General features: G+C 35.9%; 1 protein-coding gene and 1 pseudogene across 2 annotated transcripts; both read left to right on the forward strand.

Annotated features, from left to right (window-relative positions):
* Nucleotides 1-1,113: 1,113 nt before the first annotated feature.
* Nucleotides 1,114-12,153, forward strand: LOC120150216 (signal peptide peptidase-like). Of its 2 annotated transcripts, none has more exons than XM_039162906.1 (12): nucleotides 1,114-1,225; nucleotides 1,335-1,413; nucleotides 1,724-1,843; nucleotides 1,930-2,081; nucleotides 2,180-2,265; nucleotides 3,023-3,150; nucleotides 3,409-3,459; nucleotides 10,050-10,133; nucleotides 10,281-10,350; nucleotides 11,018-11,154; nucleotides 11,248-11,325; nucleotides 11,960-12,153. In XM_039162906.1, the coding sequence occupies exons 2-12, from the start codon at nucleotides 1,372-1,374 to the stop codon at nucleotides 12,038-12,040; spliced, it is 1,029 nt and encodes a 342-aa protein (XP_039018837.1). In that variant the 5' UTR covers nucleotides 1,114-1,225; nucleotides 1,335-1,371; the 3' UTR covers nucleotides 12,041-12,153. The 2 variants fall into 2 exon arrangements, with proteins under 2 accessions (XP_039018837.1, XP_039018836.1); XM_039162905.1 differs by having other exon boundaries at nucleotides 1,126-1,227; nucleotides 1,326-1,413.
* A 1,843-nt stretch (nucleotides 12,154-13,996) lies between these two features.
* LOC120150557 lies at nucleotides 13,997-14,912 on the forward strand (annotated as a pseudogene).
* Nucleotides 14,913-19,902: the final 4,990 nt, after the last annotated feature.

Below are 19,902 nucleotides of genomic sequence, written 5' to 3' on the forward strand. Positions count from 1 at the left end.
CTTTTAAAAAATGTATCGATCCATAACAATATAACAGGTAAAAATATGACAAAACCGGTCTCAAAATGAAAAAACCGGTAAAAGGATACCGTATATGTTGAAAGTGTCGCTAATTTAATATAAGTATCGACACTTTCCGAATTTAAAAGAGAAGGAGTTATAGCGCCTAAAAAGTGTCGACACTTTATGAAAATGTATCGATCGATAATTATATAACAGCTAAAAATATGAGAAAATAGGTTAACATAAAGTATCGACACTTGTTAAATTTGTGTTGATACACTTGTCCAGACGAGTATACGCATAAACTGTCGATACATTTATAAAAAGTATCGATCCAAATACAATGAAACTGATAATTATTAACAGGTTACAATGTAACCGGTAAAAATATACCGGTTAATTAGCAAATATGTCTACATTATGTATCGACACTCTTTAAATATGTTTCAATTCTTTTTTTCCAAAATGAAAGCACAAACAGATGTACACATAAAGTGTCGATACATTTAAAATTGTATCGATCCCAAAAACATCGAAACTGATAATTATAATATAATAGGTCAATTTACAATGTAACCGGTTGAAATTTATCGGTTTTATGAGAAAATAGGTCAATATAAGTGCTACCTATTACATTATATAAGCGCTACCTAATATGTTATTGTACTTGATAGTATTTTCGGTTAAATGCCTATTTTATTATATAAGTGCTACCTAATATATTATTGTGCTTGATAATATTTCTGATTAAATGATATAACATAATTGATCACTTATTTAACCGAAAATACCATATTTTAGCCGTTTTTTAACCGCTGCACAGCAAAACTATCCGATTGTCAAACTCATTACAATTTACAAACTATCCTCCAGTAACAGCGTCGTACAAGCGTTACCACGAAATTCCAATCAGATAACGCCGCGTGTCATGAAAATGAAACTCAAAATATTCCTCTGCAAAAAAATTTCAAACCAAATAATATCCTTTCATAATTAAAAACTTTGCTATTGGCAGTTACAATATTCAAAACGACAGCACCTTCAGTTATGGCAACAAATTGACTCCAGATTTTGCTTCCTTGTAAAAAGAAAAATATCTATTAAAGATTTCTTTTAATCTGCGAAAATAGAAAATAAAAATCTCTCTTTCCTTTGCGGCGTCTCCGATCTGTAAAGCTCATCGACTGTTAGAGCGACAACGATAGGAGAATTAAGATCAGAGGTTTTAATCCCTAATTCTGCTTGGAACTTCAAATTCTTTTTTCCTATATTACTGAGTTAAATTGTTTCGATCTATTTCATTTTCATTTTTGCTTTAGGTAAAAAAAGAGCTTCGACTTTTCGTCGCTGTTGTATTAGAACTAAACGATGACGATGAAGAACGCTGAAAGGCTTGCCAATTTGGCTTTATTAGGTTTGTCTTTTTTTTTATCTATTCTTGATCAATTTTTAGTTTATTTATATTACATTTTGTTTCATTTTGAACTAGTTTCTTTTTCGATTTTATTATTCAGTTGTTGAATTTAGTTGAGTAGATGCAGAGAGAATTTAGTTGTTTGCGGTTTAAAGAATAGATATATCCCGTGGCTGATTCTTTTAGGGAATGATTGTAACATAAGTGGCTGTCAGATATGAGATCTCTATGGAGACACATGCATATTATATTTCCATGGTTCCAGAAGCTTGACTCTTTAACTGTAGCATTGATGATTTGCTAAATGCAGGGTTGACAATGGCACCGCTTGTTGTGAGGGTAGAACCCAACTTGAATGTTGTTTTGACTGCATGTCTAGCTGTATATGTGGGTTGCTATAGGTCTGTCAAGCCAACTCCGCCAACGGTGAGGAAATTGATTTCGGTGTTTTCCTTTTTTTCTCTTAAAGATGTTGGTCAGAATTATCTAACAATGTCATGTGTATCATCCAGGAGACAATGTCTAATGAGCATGCAATGCGTTTTCCATTCGTTGGGAGTGCAATGCTGTTATCACTTTTCTTACTGTTCAAGTTCTTATCAAAAGACTTGGTTAATGCAGTATTGACAGGCTACTTCTTTGTTCTTGGAATCATCGCACTTTCGTATGCACTTTCCATGAGTTTGCTAATATTAATTTACTTTTACACAACCAGTTTACCTGATGCCATTGTCTCATTTATTCTTTCTGGAATCATCTCAGGGCAACAATACTGCCTGCCATAAAACGCTTCTTGCCAAAGCATTGGAATGAAGACCTTATCATTTGGCGTTTTCCATTCTTTCGCTGTATGTCCTCCTTTTGTTATTCTTGAAGTATAGTTTGAGTTTTATCTATAAGAGGATTCGATTAGTTTTTGAATGGGATTATCCTTTTTCTCCTCAAATTTAACTGTGTTATAACTGTTGCTTCGACCTTTTGTTTTTATGACGATTTGTTTTTTTGGAAGATTCTCAATTTGCTCGTATTCTTGTGTGTTTCTTCCTCATTCAGTACCTTTTGTTTTTTTTCAATTTTTTCTTCTGAAAATTACTTTGGATTGGTTTCTCTTGTGGGGAAGGAAATTATATGGAGATTGGAGGAACTTTTTACCCCTTTCTATAGAAGGATACTAGTCTGCTAGCTGCATTAAAGTTCTGTTTTTTAAATTGATAGTTTCTTCGAAGATATACTCAACCTTCTTTCCGGGACTTGCTCTTAGAATTTAATAAATCCGTAATGGTGTAAATTCTTCGATTCTCGTGATACCGTTTAGTATGACATATTCCTTTGGTAATTTATGAGCATTCTGGTTCTTTGGCCATATAAAGTTGCCACTTGCCAGGTCTGCCCACTGAAATAGTTTGAATGCAGAATCCTGTTGATGATTCGAGTTTAGGTCTTAATTCTCTCCTGGAGTGATATAATCTTTTCCTGTTCAAAGTTGAGTACATGTGTGTTTAGTTGTGTCTATCATTGATTCCTTATAATTCTTATTTGATCTAGTTAACATTACTTGCTTGCATTATGCAGAATGATATTTTTCCTTACACCTTTCTTAAACAGCTTTTGAGATTGAGTTCACAAGATCTCAGATCATAGCTGCAATCCCTGGAACTTTTTTTTGTGCATGGTATGCTTTGCAGAAGCATTGGCTGGCAAATAACATTCTGGGTCTCGCTTTCTGCATTCAGGTATGGCCAAAATCCATTTTGGTGCTTGGTATCTACTACTTTTTCTATGATTTGCAATGAGACAATATTGGGTATATTCTAGTCAGTATTTTTGCTTGTAATATGGAAGTTTGAATGTCTGTCAAACTTTTGGATAGGGTTTAATTAACCTGTTCAATGATAGTTGAAGTATTATTTTCCTTTATCTTTTAATAATTTTTTGAAGGAGCTTATTTGTTTGCTTGGTGGTTTGAAGGTTTCCATTGTTTTTTTTTGTAGGGAATTGAAATGCTTTCTCTTGGATCTTTTAAGACTGGTGCCATTCTATTGGTAAGAAGTTGGTTAAATTTTTGTGTGTTATTCCCTGTTATTGAGACAAGTTAACGTCTAATACGGTCTTTGTAATCTGCTTTGACGAGACTTGAATTGGTCCTTGTGGTTTCTATCTTACATTTAGCTCTGTTTTAAGGTTATTATTTAGCCAAATTTTAAAGCTATGTTTTTTTGGCTGATTAGGAAATTACTTTTTGTAGTCAGCAGTTTGACCAATTTTTTTTATAAGATTTGAATCTTGATTAATGGAGCTTTTGTATAAGCTCTTTAATCAGCGGAAGAAGGAAAAGAGTGCCTTAGAACTTCATTAAATAAAGTAAGAATTACATCGTAGAGAAAGATAAGCCTAATAACCCTTACAATAGCCATAACCCCCTTCTGAACAAGAACATGAAACCCACTCGAACAGAACAAATAACAAAAAATTCAGCCTATACCAGCCTTTGCTAAGGCATCAGCATCCGTATTAGCTGTCCTTGCAACCCATCTAACAATCCCCCCACAAATCCTAAGATTATCAACTATATCTTTAACAATAAAAGCATACACAATTGGATAAGAATCAACATTGTTAATCCAGTCCACTGCTACCCTGCTATCACTCTCAACAATTAGTCGAACTTTTTCCCTCCCTTGGATAGAAGCGACGAAAGCAAAACCCCTTTAAATAACTTTGAGTTGCTTCAATGTCGGAGGACCCGGACCAGCTGACTCCTGAAAAGTTCCTAAGATTGCACCTGAATGATCCCTTAAAATACCTCCAAGACCACTTTTCTTCCAATCACTGCTAGTGGCAGCATCCACATTCAATTTTATGAAGCCTATAGGAGGAGGAAACCAGGGGATTATAGAAGACTTCAGGAAATTGTAGGACGAATGAGAATCCCCTATTGAAGGGTCAGAAATTAAAGAGTCTTTAGGAATAGAGATATCCTTATACATAGCTTGGAACCAAGAAGCAAGCCTAACTCTTGCTAAAAAGAATAATTCTATCTGGTCCAAATAACAACCCCAGGAATGAATGACCATATAGCAGAATTTGACTTCAACTCGTCCCAACCTAAGAGGAAACTTTTAGCATCTGCATGAAAAATAGAACTGAAACTCCAAAATTGTAAAATTTTGTTCCATAATGACCACACTACCGAACAAGTAAAGAAAAAATGCGAGGAAGACTCTTCAACCTTTTTACAAAGAGGACATAAATCATCATCAATTCCTTGAACTCCTCTTTTTACCAGTTCAGTTTTAACAACAAGTTTTTGCTGCACAATTTGCCACACTAATGTTTCAACTCTTGGTGGTACTAATCCTCTCCAAACAATATTCATCCAGAATCGAACCTCTTCTGAACCTGTAGCACACCTCTTAACATAAGAACTGACTGTAAACATACCATCCCCACTGCCTTTCCAAATCAAGCCATCACTGAAATCTTTAGACAAAGAAAGAAATAATGCTCATCAAGTTACACCATTGTTCCATATCCCAATCATTTAAATTTATTCTAACTTGAACATCCCAAATCCAGCCGATGGATGAAAATCCCCAAAACTCACATAGTTTTCCTGATTTATTAGCCGCAATCAAAAGCAGTCTTGGAAATAGAACCTGTAACGGATAATCCGTTGCCCAAACATCCTGCCAAAATTGAATGTGCTTACCATCACCAACTTGAAAATTACATAAAGAACGAAACTTAGAACCAAAAGTCTTGCTTGAAATAGTTATTAACCTGTTCTCCTGCCAAGAAGTAAAAGATGGAAGCTTACTATCAAACAACAACCTTGAGGAATCAAAGTTATATTTAGAACAAATAAATTTCCTCCAAACAGAATTTCTCTCGTTTGCAAACCTCCAGGACCATTTTCCTAGCAATGCTCTGTTCATGCAATTCAAATTCCGTACTCCCAACCCTCCCTCATTCTTAGGTTTACACACTTCAGCCCATTTAACCCAGTGTATTTTCTTTTACCATTACCACCTCCCATAGAAAATTAGACATAATAGAATTGAGAGACTTAAGCATTTTAGCTGGAATCTTAAACATTGACAAAAATACGTAGGCAATGAGCATAAGATAGATTTGATCAAAACCAATCTTCCAGCTAATGATAGAGTAGCTGCCTTGCAACTTGCTAGTTTTGTGTGAAAATTCTGCACCACCGGTTCCCAAATAACTGAGGAATTCTTTATTGCACCTAGTGGAAGGCCTAGATAATTAGAGGAAACTACCAACTGCACAACCAATGGAATCTGCCCAAGTTTGAACCTCCTCTTGAGATATGTTTACTCCGAAACAGTCTGCTCTTCTTGAGGTTTAGTTGCAGCCTGACATAACCTCAAATACTCTAAGCACTCTTTCATACCAGAAATAATCCCTCTGAAACAGCCCTTAGGATTAATAAATTCAACAATTCCCCTACTAGATTAAATAATAAGGGAGAGAGTGAACAACCCTGTCGAAGCCTTGGCCATTGGAAACTCCTCTGATAGAACCCCATTAATAACACCGAAATCGAAGCTGTAGTACACATCTCCTAATCCATCTGATCCAAGTAGAGCCGAAACCATTTTTTCCATTACCTTAACAATATAGGCCAATCAACAGTATCATAAACCTTCTTAAAATCAACTTAAATACACAACCCTTTAACCCTTCTTTCTCCAATAATCAATACCCTCGTTTGCAATGAGAGAGCAATCCAAATTTGTCGACCGGGTATGAAAGCAAATTGAGTCGGGCTTATGATTTCTCCTACAACTTCTAAGCCTCCTTGAAAGACACTTGGATAAAATCTTGTAAACTCCTCCAACTAAGCTATGGGTCTAAAATCATCAAGGCTCCCATTGTTAGTTCCCTTAGGATAAGGGTGATAAAAGTATGGTTAATACCATACTCCCATTTTCCCAAGAGAATTTGTGAAAAAATCCTAATGTTACCCTTTAGCACAGGCCAAAACCTTTTGAAAAAACCAAGTTCAATCCGTCTGGTCCCGGAGCTTTGTTACTATCGCAAGATTTAAAGTCTCCCACACTTCCTCCTCGGAAAAAACTTCTCTAAAAGACCACTTTGTTCCAAGGAAATTCTAGGAAAAGTCAACCCAATATCTTCAACATCTAATGTAGACCGCTCATGAATATTTTAAAAAAGTGATATTTAACAGTGGCTTTGATAACATCTGGATCTTGTGTAAAATTTCCATCCACTTTTAAAACATTCAACGCATTTTGTTTTCTCCTCACCGAGGCACAAGTGGAAAGTATCTTGTGTTTCGATCTCCATCATTAACCCACCTCTGTCTAGAATTTTGATGCCAAATCTGCTCCTCAATGAAGTCTCCATAATCTGATCTACAACACTTAACTCATCAACTATCCTGAATCGAACTGTCATGCATCTGCTGTGCTATCTCCTCAAGCTTTTGAATTTTGTTTTCTAAATGTAATTGCAGCTCCCGAAACTTGTTTTCTTCCCTGTCCACTGTTTGATGGCTAATTTAGATTCTTCAAAATACTAAGAATTCCCACTTTTCTCCTTAGCTTCTTGCAATATGTAATTGTTTGACTAACCATTTCCTCGAAACCATCTTCCTCCATCAAATACTGAAAAGTCTAAAGGCTTATTTCCCCAATTAAATCCTCATTTTGTAAAAAAAACATTGTGATCTGAAATGGATTTAGGAATAAGTGACTGAATAATCTCAGGAAAAGAAGCCAAGAATTACCATCCACCAAGAACCTGTCCAATCTAACGAAAGTGGGATCATCTTGGTTACACCAAGTGAACCTTCCCCCCCCATAGGCAGATTAATTAAACCTACAGACTGAATAAAATGAGAAAATCCTCATTGAGAATCTGTTCTGAGCTCTACCCATCTTCTCATCTTCACAGTAAACATTGAAATCCCCTCCAACACAAACAGGCAGATTCTGTCCAGAAATGAAACACTTAGTTCTTCAAAGAAGCTTTCTTTTTCCTCTCCACTGAAGGCCCATAAACATTAATAAGAACACTTCTGAACTGATTAAATCTGAATTTTCCTGTAACTGCAATCTTCTGTTTATGCAATGATCTTCCATCTCAAACACTTTATATCCCAACAACATAACCCCCTGAAGAACAATAGTTGGCGATTCAATAACCCTTGGAAAACCATTTAACCGTTTTTCTTATAAAGACCTTTGTATCTTCTCAGCTTTGGTTTCTTGTAGCCAAAGAAAGAAGGATGAGAGTTTGAAACTAATCTCTGCACCGCTCTCAGTTTTTCTTTTTTACCCAAACCCCTTATCCATGAAATTATGGCTAAGTTTTCCTTCATGAATAATAATTGAAAAATCTCAAAACCCCAATGTGGCTCCTCATTGGCCATATTACAGCCTTTCTCTAAATAATTATTTTTTCCAAAAAAGCTTCCTTCCCCTTCTTAAAGAAACCTCCAAAATCTAACTAACTTGCCATGTAGCGACTGTTCATCTAAGAGGTCCGAGAAGACTGAGAAGATGGCTGTAGAAATATGACTTGTTCTAAAGCTTCCTTAACAATAATTTTTAACTCTTCTACTGGTCAAGCCAGAATTGGAGAAAGAAGATTGTTTATCCGAAACAATCCTACAGGCTCTCCATCTACCTATCACCAGTTCCATCACTGAATTTGGATCCTCACTACCTTGTAAATTAATGATGTTTTAGAAATCTGTTGAACAGATGAGCATAATGATCTTAACCATCTTTGAATCTGAAACAACTTCATTAATAGTATTTCCATTCTGTTCATTCCCGTGCCAGTAATCCTCCCTACTTCTTCTGTAAACTCTGCTATAACTAGGCATTCTCCTCTTCTCTAAAGGCTCACTTTGGAAAAAAGCGAATTTTGTGCACAATCAACGATCGACCTCTGGAATGGTTTTGATAACTCTGAATAGGAACTATCATCATAAACTTAGTTTCTTTAGCCTCAATATCTTCACTGCCATTGAATCAGAATTTTTGTGGACCCTTAAACTGCTTTTTATCACTGCTCTCCTATGCTATTCTTATTTTAAACCAGTTGACCAAACTTATTAATTGTGTAAGCTGGCCCAGAAGGAATTATTTAGAAAAATCCAACATACAGTCATAATCATCCAGTTGGGCCTGTGACCCATCAGTCGTATTATTGAATTTCTGATACCCAAACCTGCAAAATCTCCTCCTATGTTATTCCAACGTTCTGTGAACCTGACAGTCCCTAATACCCTTCCCATGTTTGGTAATCTTGGAGAATGTGTTTCCCCATCGGTTCTGTTGAGCCAAAAAAACTCCCTCATCTATCCGAAAGTCAACCTTTTGTCTGCATTTCTCTGTTGATTTGACTGAACTTTCCTCAAATTCTCACATATCCTTATCTTCCTCATCCTCAACCTCAACTCACCACAGTTTTCTCCAACTGCTCCGACCACCGGAGAAATTTTGAAAAAAGGCTTTCAATCATCACAAACCGATCCAATCTTGATATTAACCCTGAACGATCTACCATAGGATCCAAGATAATAATTCTGGCACATCAAAAGGGCTAGCTACTCTCGTAAGAATTCTCGCAGAAGTGAGATCGTCCATGTTCTTAGTGGAGTCATGAATTTCTACCTTATTTCCCATCTCCCAGCTATTTCTAAGAAGGATTCGTTCCAGCATAACAGAGGAATCCCAAATAACTAACCTGGCAAAAAGCCATAGGAACTCCGTCCTTATTCAGTAAAGGAGCCAATCTATCAAACCAAAAGCTTATCTCATCTTTCTTCTTTGTCCATGCCTCCATCATCTTTTTGTGAGATTTGAAAGTGATAACGCAGGAATTCCGGGCGTAACCCCAGCCAGCAATCTGAACTTCATAACCATCATTAAAAAAAAACTCCTTAACTGACTTAAAGTCAAAGGAAAGAATAATCCCCGTTAAAGATCTTTTGACCCAACTCGAACTCTCAGACGGAATATGCATTTCCAGAACATTCTTCGTTGTTTTCTCCCTGTGACTCCCTTCAGAATGAAGCTCCGTATACCCCATTGCATTATTTCTCATACTTTTAGACAGTAAAGCATCTTTATACGTTCTGTCATCCCTAACACTCCTGGAAATATCTATTTGTTTCAACTTTGAAGGTCCTGCTGCAGTCGAATCTGGAGCCGGTTTTACTGGACTGTTCTTCCCCACTTTCATTGGACGGGCATCATTGTATTTTGCAACTCCAACTGTAATCCTTCTCCCATCTATCAATGATCCATTTAACATATCTATCGCTCGCTTTAAACTGAACAAATGCAAAAGTCGAAAATCTATATTTAGGATTCCTAGTTTCTTTTGGGATAAAAACTCTCTCCACAGCTCCCTGAGACGAAAAAATTTCCCTTAGCACACGTCGAGATACTCTCCTACTGAGATTATCGACAAAAACCTTCCAAACCTCACCGGATTCTATCTTCCCTTTCAACTTTTCTCTCTCCCATTTCTCTCTCACTTTTTTGTAAAACTCTGTTTGACCACTTAATATTGCCTTCTCATTTTCAACTTTTCTTTCCTCTGATATTTTCTCCATCTTTATACATTGCAGTCTGGCTTTTTGTATACGATATTTTCTGGGTTTTTTTCACTCCTGTTATGGTTAGCGTTGCGAAGTTTTGATGCTCCTATAAAGGTCAGTCCTTCCTCTTTTTTCTGCCCCCTTCATTTGGAATACTTAGCCTGGTTATTTTTTGTTTTGACATATGTACTTTACATTTTCATGTATTATTAAATTTGTTACCCATGGTAATTATCTCATTGCTTTGATTCTTTCCTGCAGCTTTTGTTCCCTACAGCTGACTCAGCCCGACCATTTTCCATGCTTGGACTCGGTGATATTGTAATTCCTGGTATGTTTGAAATCCATTTTAATTGGTAGGTTTAATTAATGCTTCTGTTATGATATGAGCTGTTGTTTAGGGTTTCTTGTTTTGTATGTAGTCATTCTAACTAAAAGAGTATTCTATGACTTTGTATGTTGCAACAAAAGAAAGTGAAATAACTTTTCCCTTCCTAATTGACTAATTGTATTTATTTTGTATCTTATCGCATTTTTATCTCGACTCTCGACAACTGTTTTACTTTATGCTTTGAGATATAAGGTCATGCGTGTAGACCTGTGCAAGATGGTTAATTTGGGCTGGCCCATGAAGACATCTACTTGGGTACTTTTATTTGGTACTAACGCGCTTAGTTGCTAAACTATGATCTTATTTGGTACCAATGGCATCGTCATCGTTGTTGCAAGATGGGAACAAATTTCCTGGGCAGCAATACTCAGCTGCTGTTGTTTTCCTAATTCATTGTTCTCTAATGAAATATAAACCTTTTATTAAGTAATTATAATATGCACTATCATGGAGATATTTGCATTTACTTGGTTCGGAAAATGTTCTACGTCTAATTTCTTTTATTTGATCGTTACTCCGTTGACAAGCTACTTCTCATAGACTTAGATACTTGTCTACGAGAACAGAATACTTGTGTGAACAATATTGGTTTATTTCTACCTTGTAGGTATTTTTGTAGCACTAGCATTAAGATTTGATGTATCTCGGGGGAAAGAGAGCCAATATTTTAAGAGCACGTTTGTGGGGTACACAGCGGGCTTGGTCCTTACAATCGTTATCATGAACTGGTTTCAAGCTGCACAGGTAAAGTATTACGACCATCTATCTGTCTTATCTAATATTGTTAATGCGCTCATCCTCTTTCATGACATTTTTCTATTCTCATTTTGCTTTCAGCCTGCACTTTTGTATATTGTACCGTCTGTTATCGGATTCTTGGCTGTTCACTGTATTTGGAACGGAGAAGTTAAACCGGTTTGCGCCCAATCCTTGTCTGATTCTCTTTGGCATTACGTTCTTGGCTTGGACTTTTAATTTGATTTCTTTTCAAATTGACATTTTCCACATGAAAGGAAAGCAAAAAAAATGGACATTGTTAGATGGATACTTAATAGTAAAAATTGTTATCATTTCGTTTGTCGAGGACTAGCAACAAATACTGTTTGTCATATTTGCAAAAGCAGAGGACTCGGGTTTACTGTTAATGAAAACAGAGAAAGCGAGTATGATCTTATTGTGGGATTGGGTTGAGGGTTCAGTTATGTCCAAGTTCAGGAAAAAAATGAAACTTGAGCATTAACTTGTGTTTTACAAGGGTTGTAGATAATTCGAATATTTAAAAAGAAGCAATAGTGTCAAAAGCAGGAATGCTCACTTCTTAATAACCTTTTATTCGTATATTTTGAGGATCATATTCTTATTTGTTTCTAAGCACGTATTTGGACACAAGGATGGACCCTGTGAATTTTAAATTCCTATATAATTGAGATATTTTCTTTGACTTTTATTGATAATCTAATTTTACACCCTTTAAATTTCTAATATAACTTCTTAAGTTTGTTTAATCCGATTATGATTTGCTCAATACGATCTAATGCTTTGTGTGCAGTTATTGGAGTTTGACGAATCAAAGGCAGCGGTTGAAATGCAAGAAGGTAGCGACGACAAATCTAGCAAGAAGATGGAATGAGTTAGAATTCAAGCAGACACTGAAACTGGATTTAGCTTGACATCATGAAATAGTGTTTTTTACATTCAAAGGTGAATCTCTCTACTGCAAAACTGTTGTAACAGATTTTGGAATTAAGCAAGAAATAATATTATTTTAGCCTCTTGAGGAAAAAAATATCTTTTACACAATTCCATTTCTCATTGATATTCACAATTTATATAGAAATTATAAATATATTGTTTTTCTTTCCTCTTTTCAAACTTTCGTGATCATTTGTGTAATTTATCTTAACAAAAAATTACAGCCCTCCTCCGCGTCTTGCCGATTCGGTGCCCGAAGTTGCTGCCACTCTGTCGGCAGCCTCTCTCGCCTACTACCCGCAGAACAGAAGCACCTCTTCCTAAAACGTGAATGCCCTGTTTCTCTTTCTACTACTCACGTATTCTGTTACCATCGTAATTAGTAACTATCAAGAACAAACACAAAATTTTATGTTAAGGGATATATTTATAAAATTTTAGGAGATAAGAATAGCTTATCAATAGAAAATGCAAAGAAAATGTTTTAAATATATTAAATTTAAAATTTTTAGGGGTGAATGCCCCTACCTATCCCCCTTCAGTGCATCCTTGGCCACTATCTTCGATCACTCAACTTTCGTCGATTTTGAGTGAGTTTTACAAAAAAATCAATCCTAGGAGAAGAAACTTTAAGAGAATGAGAATATTTTGATACCGATATTGTCGCAAAAAACGATTGATGACGAGCGATGATTGACGGTTTGACAACAACAAAAATAGTACAATGCCAAGAATTATATTATTTAAAAGTTTAGTGACAAAATCGATATACCCGTAAAGTTCAAAGTCTAAAACAATATTGTTTAGACATTAATAGTCGCGTCAAAACGACATCATTTTGTCAATATCATCACAATGACGAAAAGATATGTACATATCATTGTGCCGTTAAAATTTAACATTATATTGACATGATTGAAGTTAAAATCAAAATTCAATATTATAATTAGAAAAACTAAAAATTCAGTGATATAAACGATACACAACCTAAAATTTAATAATATCTGATGTAGTTTATTCAAAAATAAATTATTTTTTTATTTAAATAACATTTATTGTTACAATTTTGGAAACCTTTGACATGGATAAAATAAAATATCTCATCCAAATATATTTTCTTTCTTTTTTTATTTTATTAATTTCGAGTAAGTACAAGGCAATATTTGTTTAAAGTTAATTCTTAACAATTTGACATTGAACGCTCACACTCTTGATATTCATGATGCTCGAACCTAAGACCTCAAAGAATAACAACAATTCATTTACCACCGACGTCGTTAAAAAACTAATGGGGATGTTGACGTGTCACCGTAAGCTAAAACCACATCAACATTAAAAAAAATAAAAAATGTCACGTCAGTAGTTCTGTTAATTTTTAACGACAAATGATCAAAATGTAATACTATGTATGATTTTGAGAGAAAAAATTGGTATGTGACCAAAATGAAACTGCACAAATAGTTGGATGACTCAATACATAATTTACCCTAAAAATAAAACCTCAAATTACCAAAAGTATAATAAATGGAACAACTAAAATAGAATTGAAACACCCAAAACCGGATTAAAGGGCATAATAGTTATATGAAGCTAACATTAATATGAGAAGAAAAGAATTAATAATAGCATTGAAACCCTATTCAATTCACAAGTTAAAAGAGGGATATGGACAATATCCTAGTTTGAATTTGTCCTATTTGCTTTGCCGTCCAAGGAAAGTTGATATTATTTGTTCATCAACCGGTAGGCGAAGCTGAATTCACGTGCATTAACCTAACTTCTCGTTCAATTTACTATTCTTTTTTGTGTGTATGAATTTCAAACCGAAGCTTTTTGTTGATGGTGTGCCAACCCCATTACGCTTCTCCCCATATTTTGGTATTCTCAGCGCCCCATGCCATTCCTTGACTTGTTATTTCTTCGGGATTTCCTAGCAGCGACTTTCCTCTTCTTTGTCACACGTTATTTCATCCGTTTACTTGTCAAAAGAAGGAACCGAAAACTTCCTCCGGGCCCGAAAGGGTGGCCGGTTGTCGGTGCGCTTCCAGTATTAGGGTCCATGCCCCATGTCACATTGGCACAATTAGCCAAAAATATGGACCTGTTATGTACCTCAAAATGGGCACATGCAACATTGTGGTGGCATCAACCCCAGACGCTGCTCGAGCTTTCCTTAAGACTCTTGAATTGAATTTCTCTAATCGACCACCTAATGCTGGTGCTACCCACATAGCTTATGACTCTCGAGACATGGTGTTTGCGGACTATGGTCCCAAGTGGAAGTTACTTCGTAAACTAAGCAATCTCCACATGCTTGGTGGTAAAGCCCTTGAGGATTGGTCACGAATCCGGTCTGTTGAGCTAGGCCATATGGTTCGAGCCATGTACGAGTCTAGCCAAAAGGGGGAGGCGGTCGTGGTGCCAGAGATGTTAACGTATGCAATGGCCACATGATAGGGCAAGTGATACTAAGTCGTTGAGTTTTCGAGACAAAAGGATCGGAGTCGAATGAGTTCAAAGACTTGGTGGTGGAGCTGATGACATCTGCTGGGATCTTCAATATCGGTGACTTTATACCTTCCATTGCATGGATGGATTTGCAAGGGATTGAAGGTAAGATGAAGAAATTACATAAAAGATGGGATACTTTGCTGACAAAGATGATTGAAGAGCATTCGGAAGCAGCTCATGAACGTAAGGAAAAGCTTGATTTTCTTGATATACTTATGGTTAACACTGACAACTCTGATGGGGAAGAACTTAGTTTGATTAACGTCAAGGCGCTTCTTTTGATAAGTCTTTTCCTTTAGAGCTATGTTTTGTTCATATTTAGTAATATTGATTTGGCATAATACTAAAATTAGTCCTGTTTGTTCAAATGGTCATTTTGGTCCATATTTTTTTAGTGCTTTAGTCATCAATGTTCTAAATTTTGTTTAAAATGATTCAGCATGATGGAAACTGTTAGTTTTTTTTTAAAGAGGAAGTTTATATTATCAAGATCAAAATAAAGGGTAAATTACTTTGACAATAATCTTGTTAAAAAACTTCTCTAACCCTAATATGGAGGAAAAAGATTATTCTTGACAAAATCTAACCAAGACAATAAACCGATATGGGACCTACACTAACCAATCAAATAAACCGATAGTAATATTGATTTGGCATAATACTAAATTTAGTCCTGTTTGTTCAAATGGTCATTTTGGTCCATATTTTTTTAGTGCTTTAGTCATCAATGTTCTAAATTTTGTTTAAAATGATTCAGCATGATGGAAACTGTTAGTTTTATTTAAAGAGGAAGTTTATATTATCAAGATCAAAATAAAGGGTAAATTTGTAACATCCTCCATACCGGGTTAGTGATTAAATTGTAAAGTTTCAGAATTTGGTGATTAAAGTAGAATAATGGAAAAGTTCAATGACTTATTTGAGTTATTTTGTGTAGGATTGAATTATAAAGAAGGAGGATTAGAAGGACAAAATGGTCTTTTCATAGCAAGATAATTATTTGGGGTTAGTATTATATTAACCACGTGGAAGTATAGGAAATCAAAACAAGCTTCCATAGTTCTCTTCTTTTTTCTTCTTTTTCATACGTGAGACCCAAGCTAAAGGTAAGATCTCTTGTTAGTGAATTTCTTGATGAATTTATGGTTGATTTATGAACATTAGGCAATAGTTAAGCTTAAAGGAAGTTTAATTTGTTTTAAAACCGCAAGATGAGAAGTATATGAAGCATTAAAGAAAGGAAGTAGAAAAGTGAAATCTTGGATTAGAGTTCATAATAAGAATTGGAAGTGAGATTTTACTTGTCATCAAGTTAATTAAGGGATATGAAGTGTTAGAATAGGAATTTGAACATGTTGCAAAACTAGTATAATTTTTGCAATTACATAGGAATGACTAGATTTGGAGTTTAAAGAAGTGATTATGGAGTAGAAATGAGTTTAAGTATGTGTATTAAAGTTAGGAGTATTAAAGGGAGTAAAATAGGAAGGTTTGAGCTGAAATAAGGTGATTTTTGAGCTCAAAATGGGATTTCTGGGCTAGGGGAATCGGTACCCATTCAAGGGGAATCGATTCCCCCTCAAATGAATATGAATTTCCAGAATGCTAGAGGGGAATCGATACCCCACAGGGGGGAACCGATTCCCCCATAAAAAAAACTATCAATTCCTTAAATTGTTTAGGCTATTAGAGGTTAATTTCAAGGCTTAGTCATCTGATAATCATCTTGAAAATTATGCTTATGTAGATATTGAGCCTAATCGAGTTCTGGAACAATCGTAAAGTAGGATCAATCGAGGGAAAGACAAAGAAATCTAGGTGAGTGCATATGCATAGCATGAATATAGTATTATAATCAGTTCTAGACTTATGATAAGTCTAGATTCAATATTTTGATACATGATTACATTCCATATTATGAAACATGATATGAGTTTATACCATATGTATTATGTGACATGAATATGCAGGAAATGATATGTCTATGTTATAAATGTATGAAAATACTATGTCTACGTGATACAAATTATGTGAATTGTGAAAGCCCATGTTATGTAGATGAGAACTATAGGTATAGTTGGCATGCCAAGGGTAGAGGGTCTACGCGGTCCTTCGGGATATATATATATTCTTTGGAACATGTGTGAAGTCTTGTGAGACACATACTTGATCCCTAGTATATGTATATGATTCTTAAGGAATGATATGTGGTCCTTATGGACATTATTATATGGCACTACGGTGCAATTCTACACGGCACTCCGGTGTAATTCTACGTGGCACTCCGGTGTAATTCTACGTGGCACTTCGGTGCAATTATACGAGCTGTGGTGACAGCATAGTGCACAACCTCACAATACTCACATACCTTAGGTTCTCAGTATGGTATCATGGGCTAATGAACTTAATAATGTGAACTTATGAATGTGAAATTTGATAAGTCTATGTGTAAGAATATGGTTATAGTTATTGCATTGATTACATTCATATTATCATTGCAACCCATCTCATTTTGGCAATTTCTTTATATTTTATGGTTATTATTATATTGCCTCACTAAGTCGATGACTTAGCGTGTGAGTGTTGCACACGTAGGATTCGATAAAGTAGACGATCGAGGTTAAGCAGCTGGACAACATTACTACTGCAACTATCAGATCAGAAGCAACTTAATAGTATGTCATTTTGTTATGTAAATCAGTATCGGCATGTAATAGAAGGTTAAGTTGTGTATGCTCTGAGTATTTTGTGAACCTTGTATAAACCTATATATATATATATGTAGATTATCGTATTTTCTTAATATAATTCAAATGTTTTGTTATTTTGTTAAGAATAATGCTTTAAAAAGGTAATGTGACATCTTAGACTCGTATCCGAGTTGGGTACGGGTTGGGGGTATTACATTTAATGGTATTAGAGCTATGGTTTAGTCGATTCTAGCATAAACCAGAGTCTATAGAGTCTTTAAATGGAATACATGCCAACATATAGTGAGAACTTATGATCTGGTATAGTATGAGTATGTTGTTTTGCTAATAGAACGATGTATTTATTCTTATTAGATGTCCGGACATAGTAGCTCCCGAAGTGAAGAGGGAGAGGATAGGCCTGCTGAAAGCAGTAATTCACCTGCCCTGGCCAGGCAAGGTGAAGGACAAACATCTCAGGGAGTGCCTATACAAGACCAATATACATTCTTCAGAACGTTGGACACTATTCTGACGCGTCTTCAACCTCCTACTCCACCAACTCAAAGAATGAATGTAGCAAAAGAGTTGAGAGGTTTAGGAGCTCCCGAATTTAAGGGAGAATCCGAGGAATGTCCGGTTGCGGTGGATCTTTGGTTAAATGATTTGAAAATCATGTTGGATGGTCTCCACTGTTCTGAAGTGGAGAAGTTAGATGGAGTTATCTCGTTGCTAAGGGGTCAGGCGAGGATATGGTGGACGAACATCACCATGAGGATGTCCAATGACCAGTTGACTTGGTCTTTGTTCTTAGATGAATTTAAAAACAAGTACATTGGAGATCAGTTCATTCGGTAGATGAAGCAGGAGTTATTGAATTTGAAACAGATGAACCGCTCTGTATATGAGTATGAGTGCGAGTTTAACAAGCTGACTTGGTTTATAGGCGAGCTTGTGCCTACTGAAAAAGATGATTGTGAATGGTTTGTGGAGGGCTTACGCCCTAGATTGAAAGAGATGCTGATAGTATTGAATTTGTCCTCGTTCCAGGAGGTGATCAATCGTGCAAAAGCTCTAAAGAGAGCTCAGAATGAGAGATTCAGGGATGCAAGAGTTCAAACATCAAAGAGGACAAGTGTTTCTTCCAGCTCAGCACCATCAAAAAGAGGAAGAGATTCGGGATTTCAAACACAAGCTAGATCAGAATCAGTTGCATCTTCTGCTAGAGGAGCAAGTCATGTGAAACCTAGACAGACACAATCAGTGGGATCTGGTGCTGGGAGATCCACTCAGAGTCAAGTGAGGCAGTGTCAACATTGTGGGAAGAATCATTCTGGGTTATGTCGGATGTCTTTTGGAACATGTTTTCGATGCGGAGATGCCAGACATTTTATCCGAGATTGTCCATTAATGGTTGGTGAGCCTGCAACATCTGAGAGAGTTGGCTCTGCCTCGCAGAGAGGACGAGGAAGAGGTAGAGGAAGGAACCAATCTGAATCCTCTGCGCAACATGAAGTTTGCTCAACCGCTCGAGTATACAGTTTGAAGACAAGTGAAGATCGGGATGATCCTGATATTATAGCAGGTACTTTTCAGTTGTATGATAAATTAGTATTGGTACTGATTGATACGGGTTTTAATTATTCTTACATTACAAGTAAATTAGTAAAAGAATTGAGGATCCCCTTAGATGCTACGAGTAATGAGATTATAGTAACTAACGGGTGAACAAAGTCTGTAAGGGGTGTCCCATAAAGATTCAGGGAATTGAATTCCCTGCTAATATGATAGAATTACCCTTTGACGAGTTTGAAGTAATTTTGGGAATGGATTGGTTGTTCCGTTACTATGGAGATGTTAATTGTAGATTGAAAAAGGTAACCCTGAAGAGTCCAGGAGGAACATAAATAAGTGTGATCAGTAAAAGGCTTAATCCTTTTGCAAATATAATATCAGTGATGTCTGCCAAAAAGCTACTGTTGCAAGGATGTCAAGGTTTTCTTGCTAATGTGATAGATGCCAGAACTAAAGAGAAAGGATTAAATGATATTCCAATAGTTCAGGAATTCTCTGATGTTTTCCCTGCTGAGTTGACAGGATTACCTCCAAATAGAGAGGTAGAATTTCAAATTGAAGTAATGCCGGGAACCGCTCTAATTGCAATGTCACCTTATCGGATGGCTCCGAAAGAATTGTAAGAGTTAAAGAATCAATTGCAAGAGCTGTTAGAGAAGAAATTTATTCGACCAAGTGTGTCACCTTGGGGAGCTCCAATGTTATTTGTTAAGAAGAAAGATGGGTCAATGTGTCTCTGCATTGATTATTGACAGCTTAATAAGATGACAATAAAAAATAAGTATCCCCTCTCATGCATTGATGATTTGTTTGATCAGTTAAAAGGAGCTTCGGTATTTTTGAAGATCGATCTACGTTCGGGTTATCACCAAGTAAAGATTCAGGAGAAGGACATTCCAAAGACGGCTTTCAGAACGAGATATGGTCATTATGAATTCATCGTAATGCCATTCGGAGTAACGAATGCACCTGCTGCTTTCATGGATCTCATGAACATGATTTTTCAGCCCTATTTGAACCAGTT

The sequence above is a fragment of the Hibiscus syriacus genome, unplaced genomic scaffold (assembly GCF_006381635.1).
Source record: "Hibiscus syriacus cultivar Baekdansim isolate YM2019G1 unplaced genomic scaffold, ASM638163v2 tig00111022_pilon, whole genome shotgun sequence".
NCBI classification, from domain to species: Eukaryota; Viridiplantae; Streptophyta; class Magnoliopsida; order Malvales; family Malvaceae; genus Hibiscus; species Hibiscus syriacus.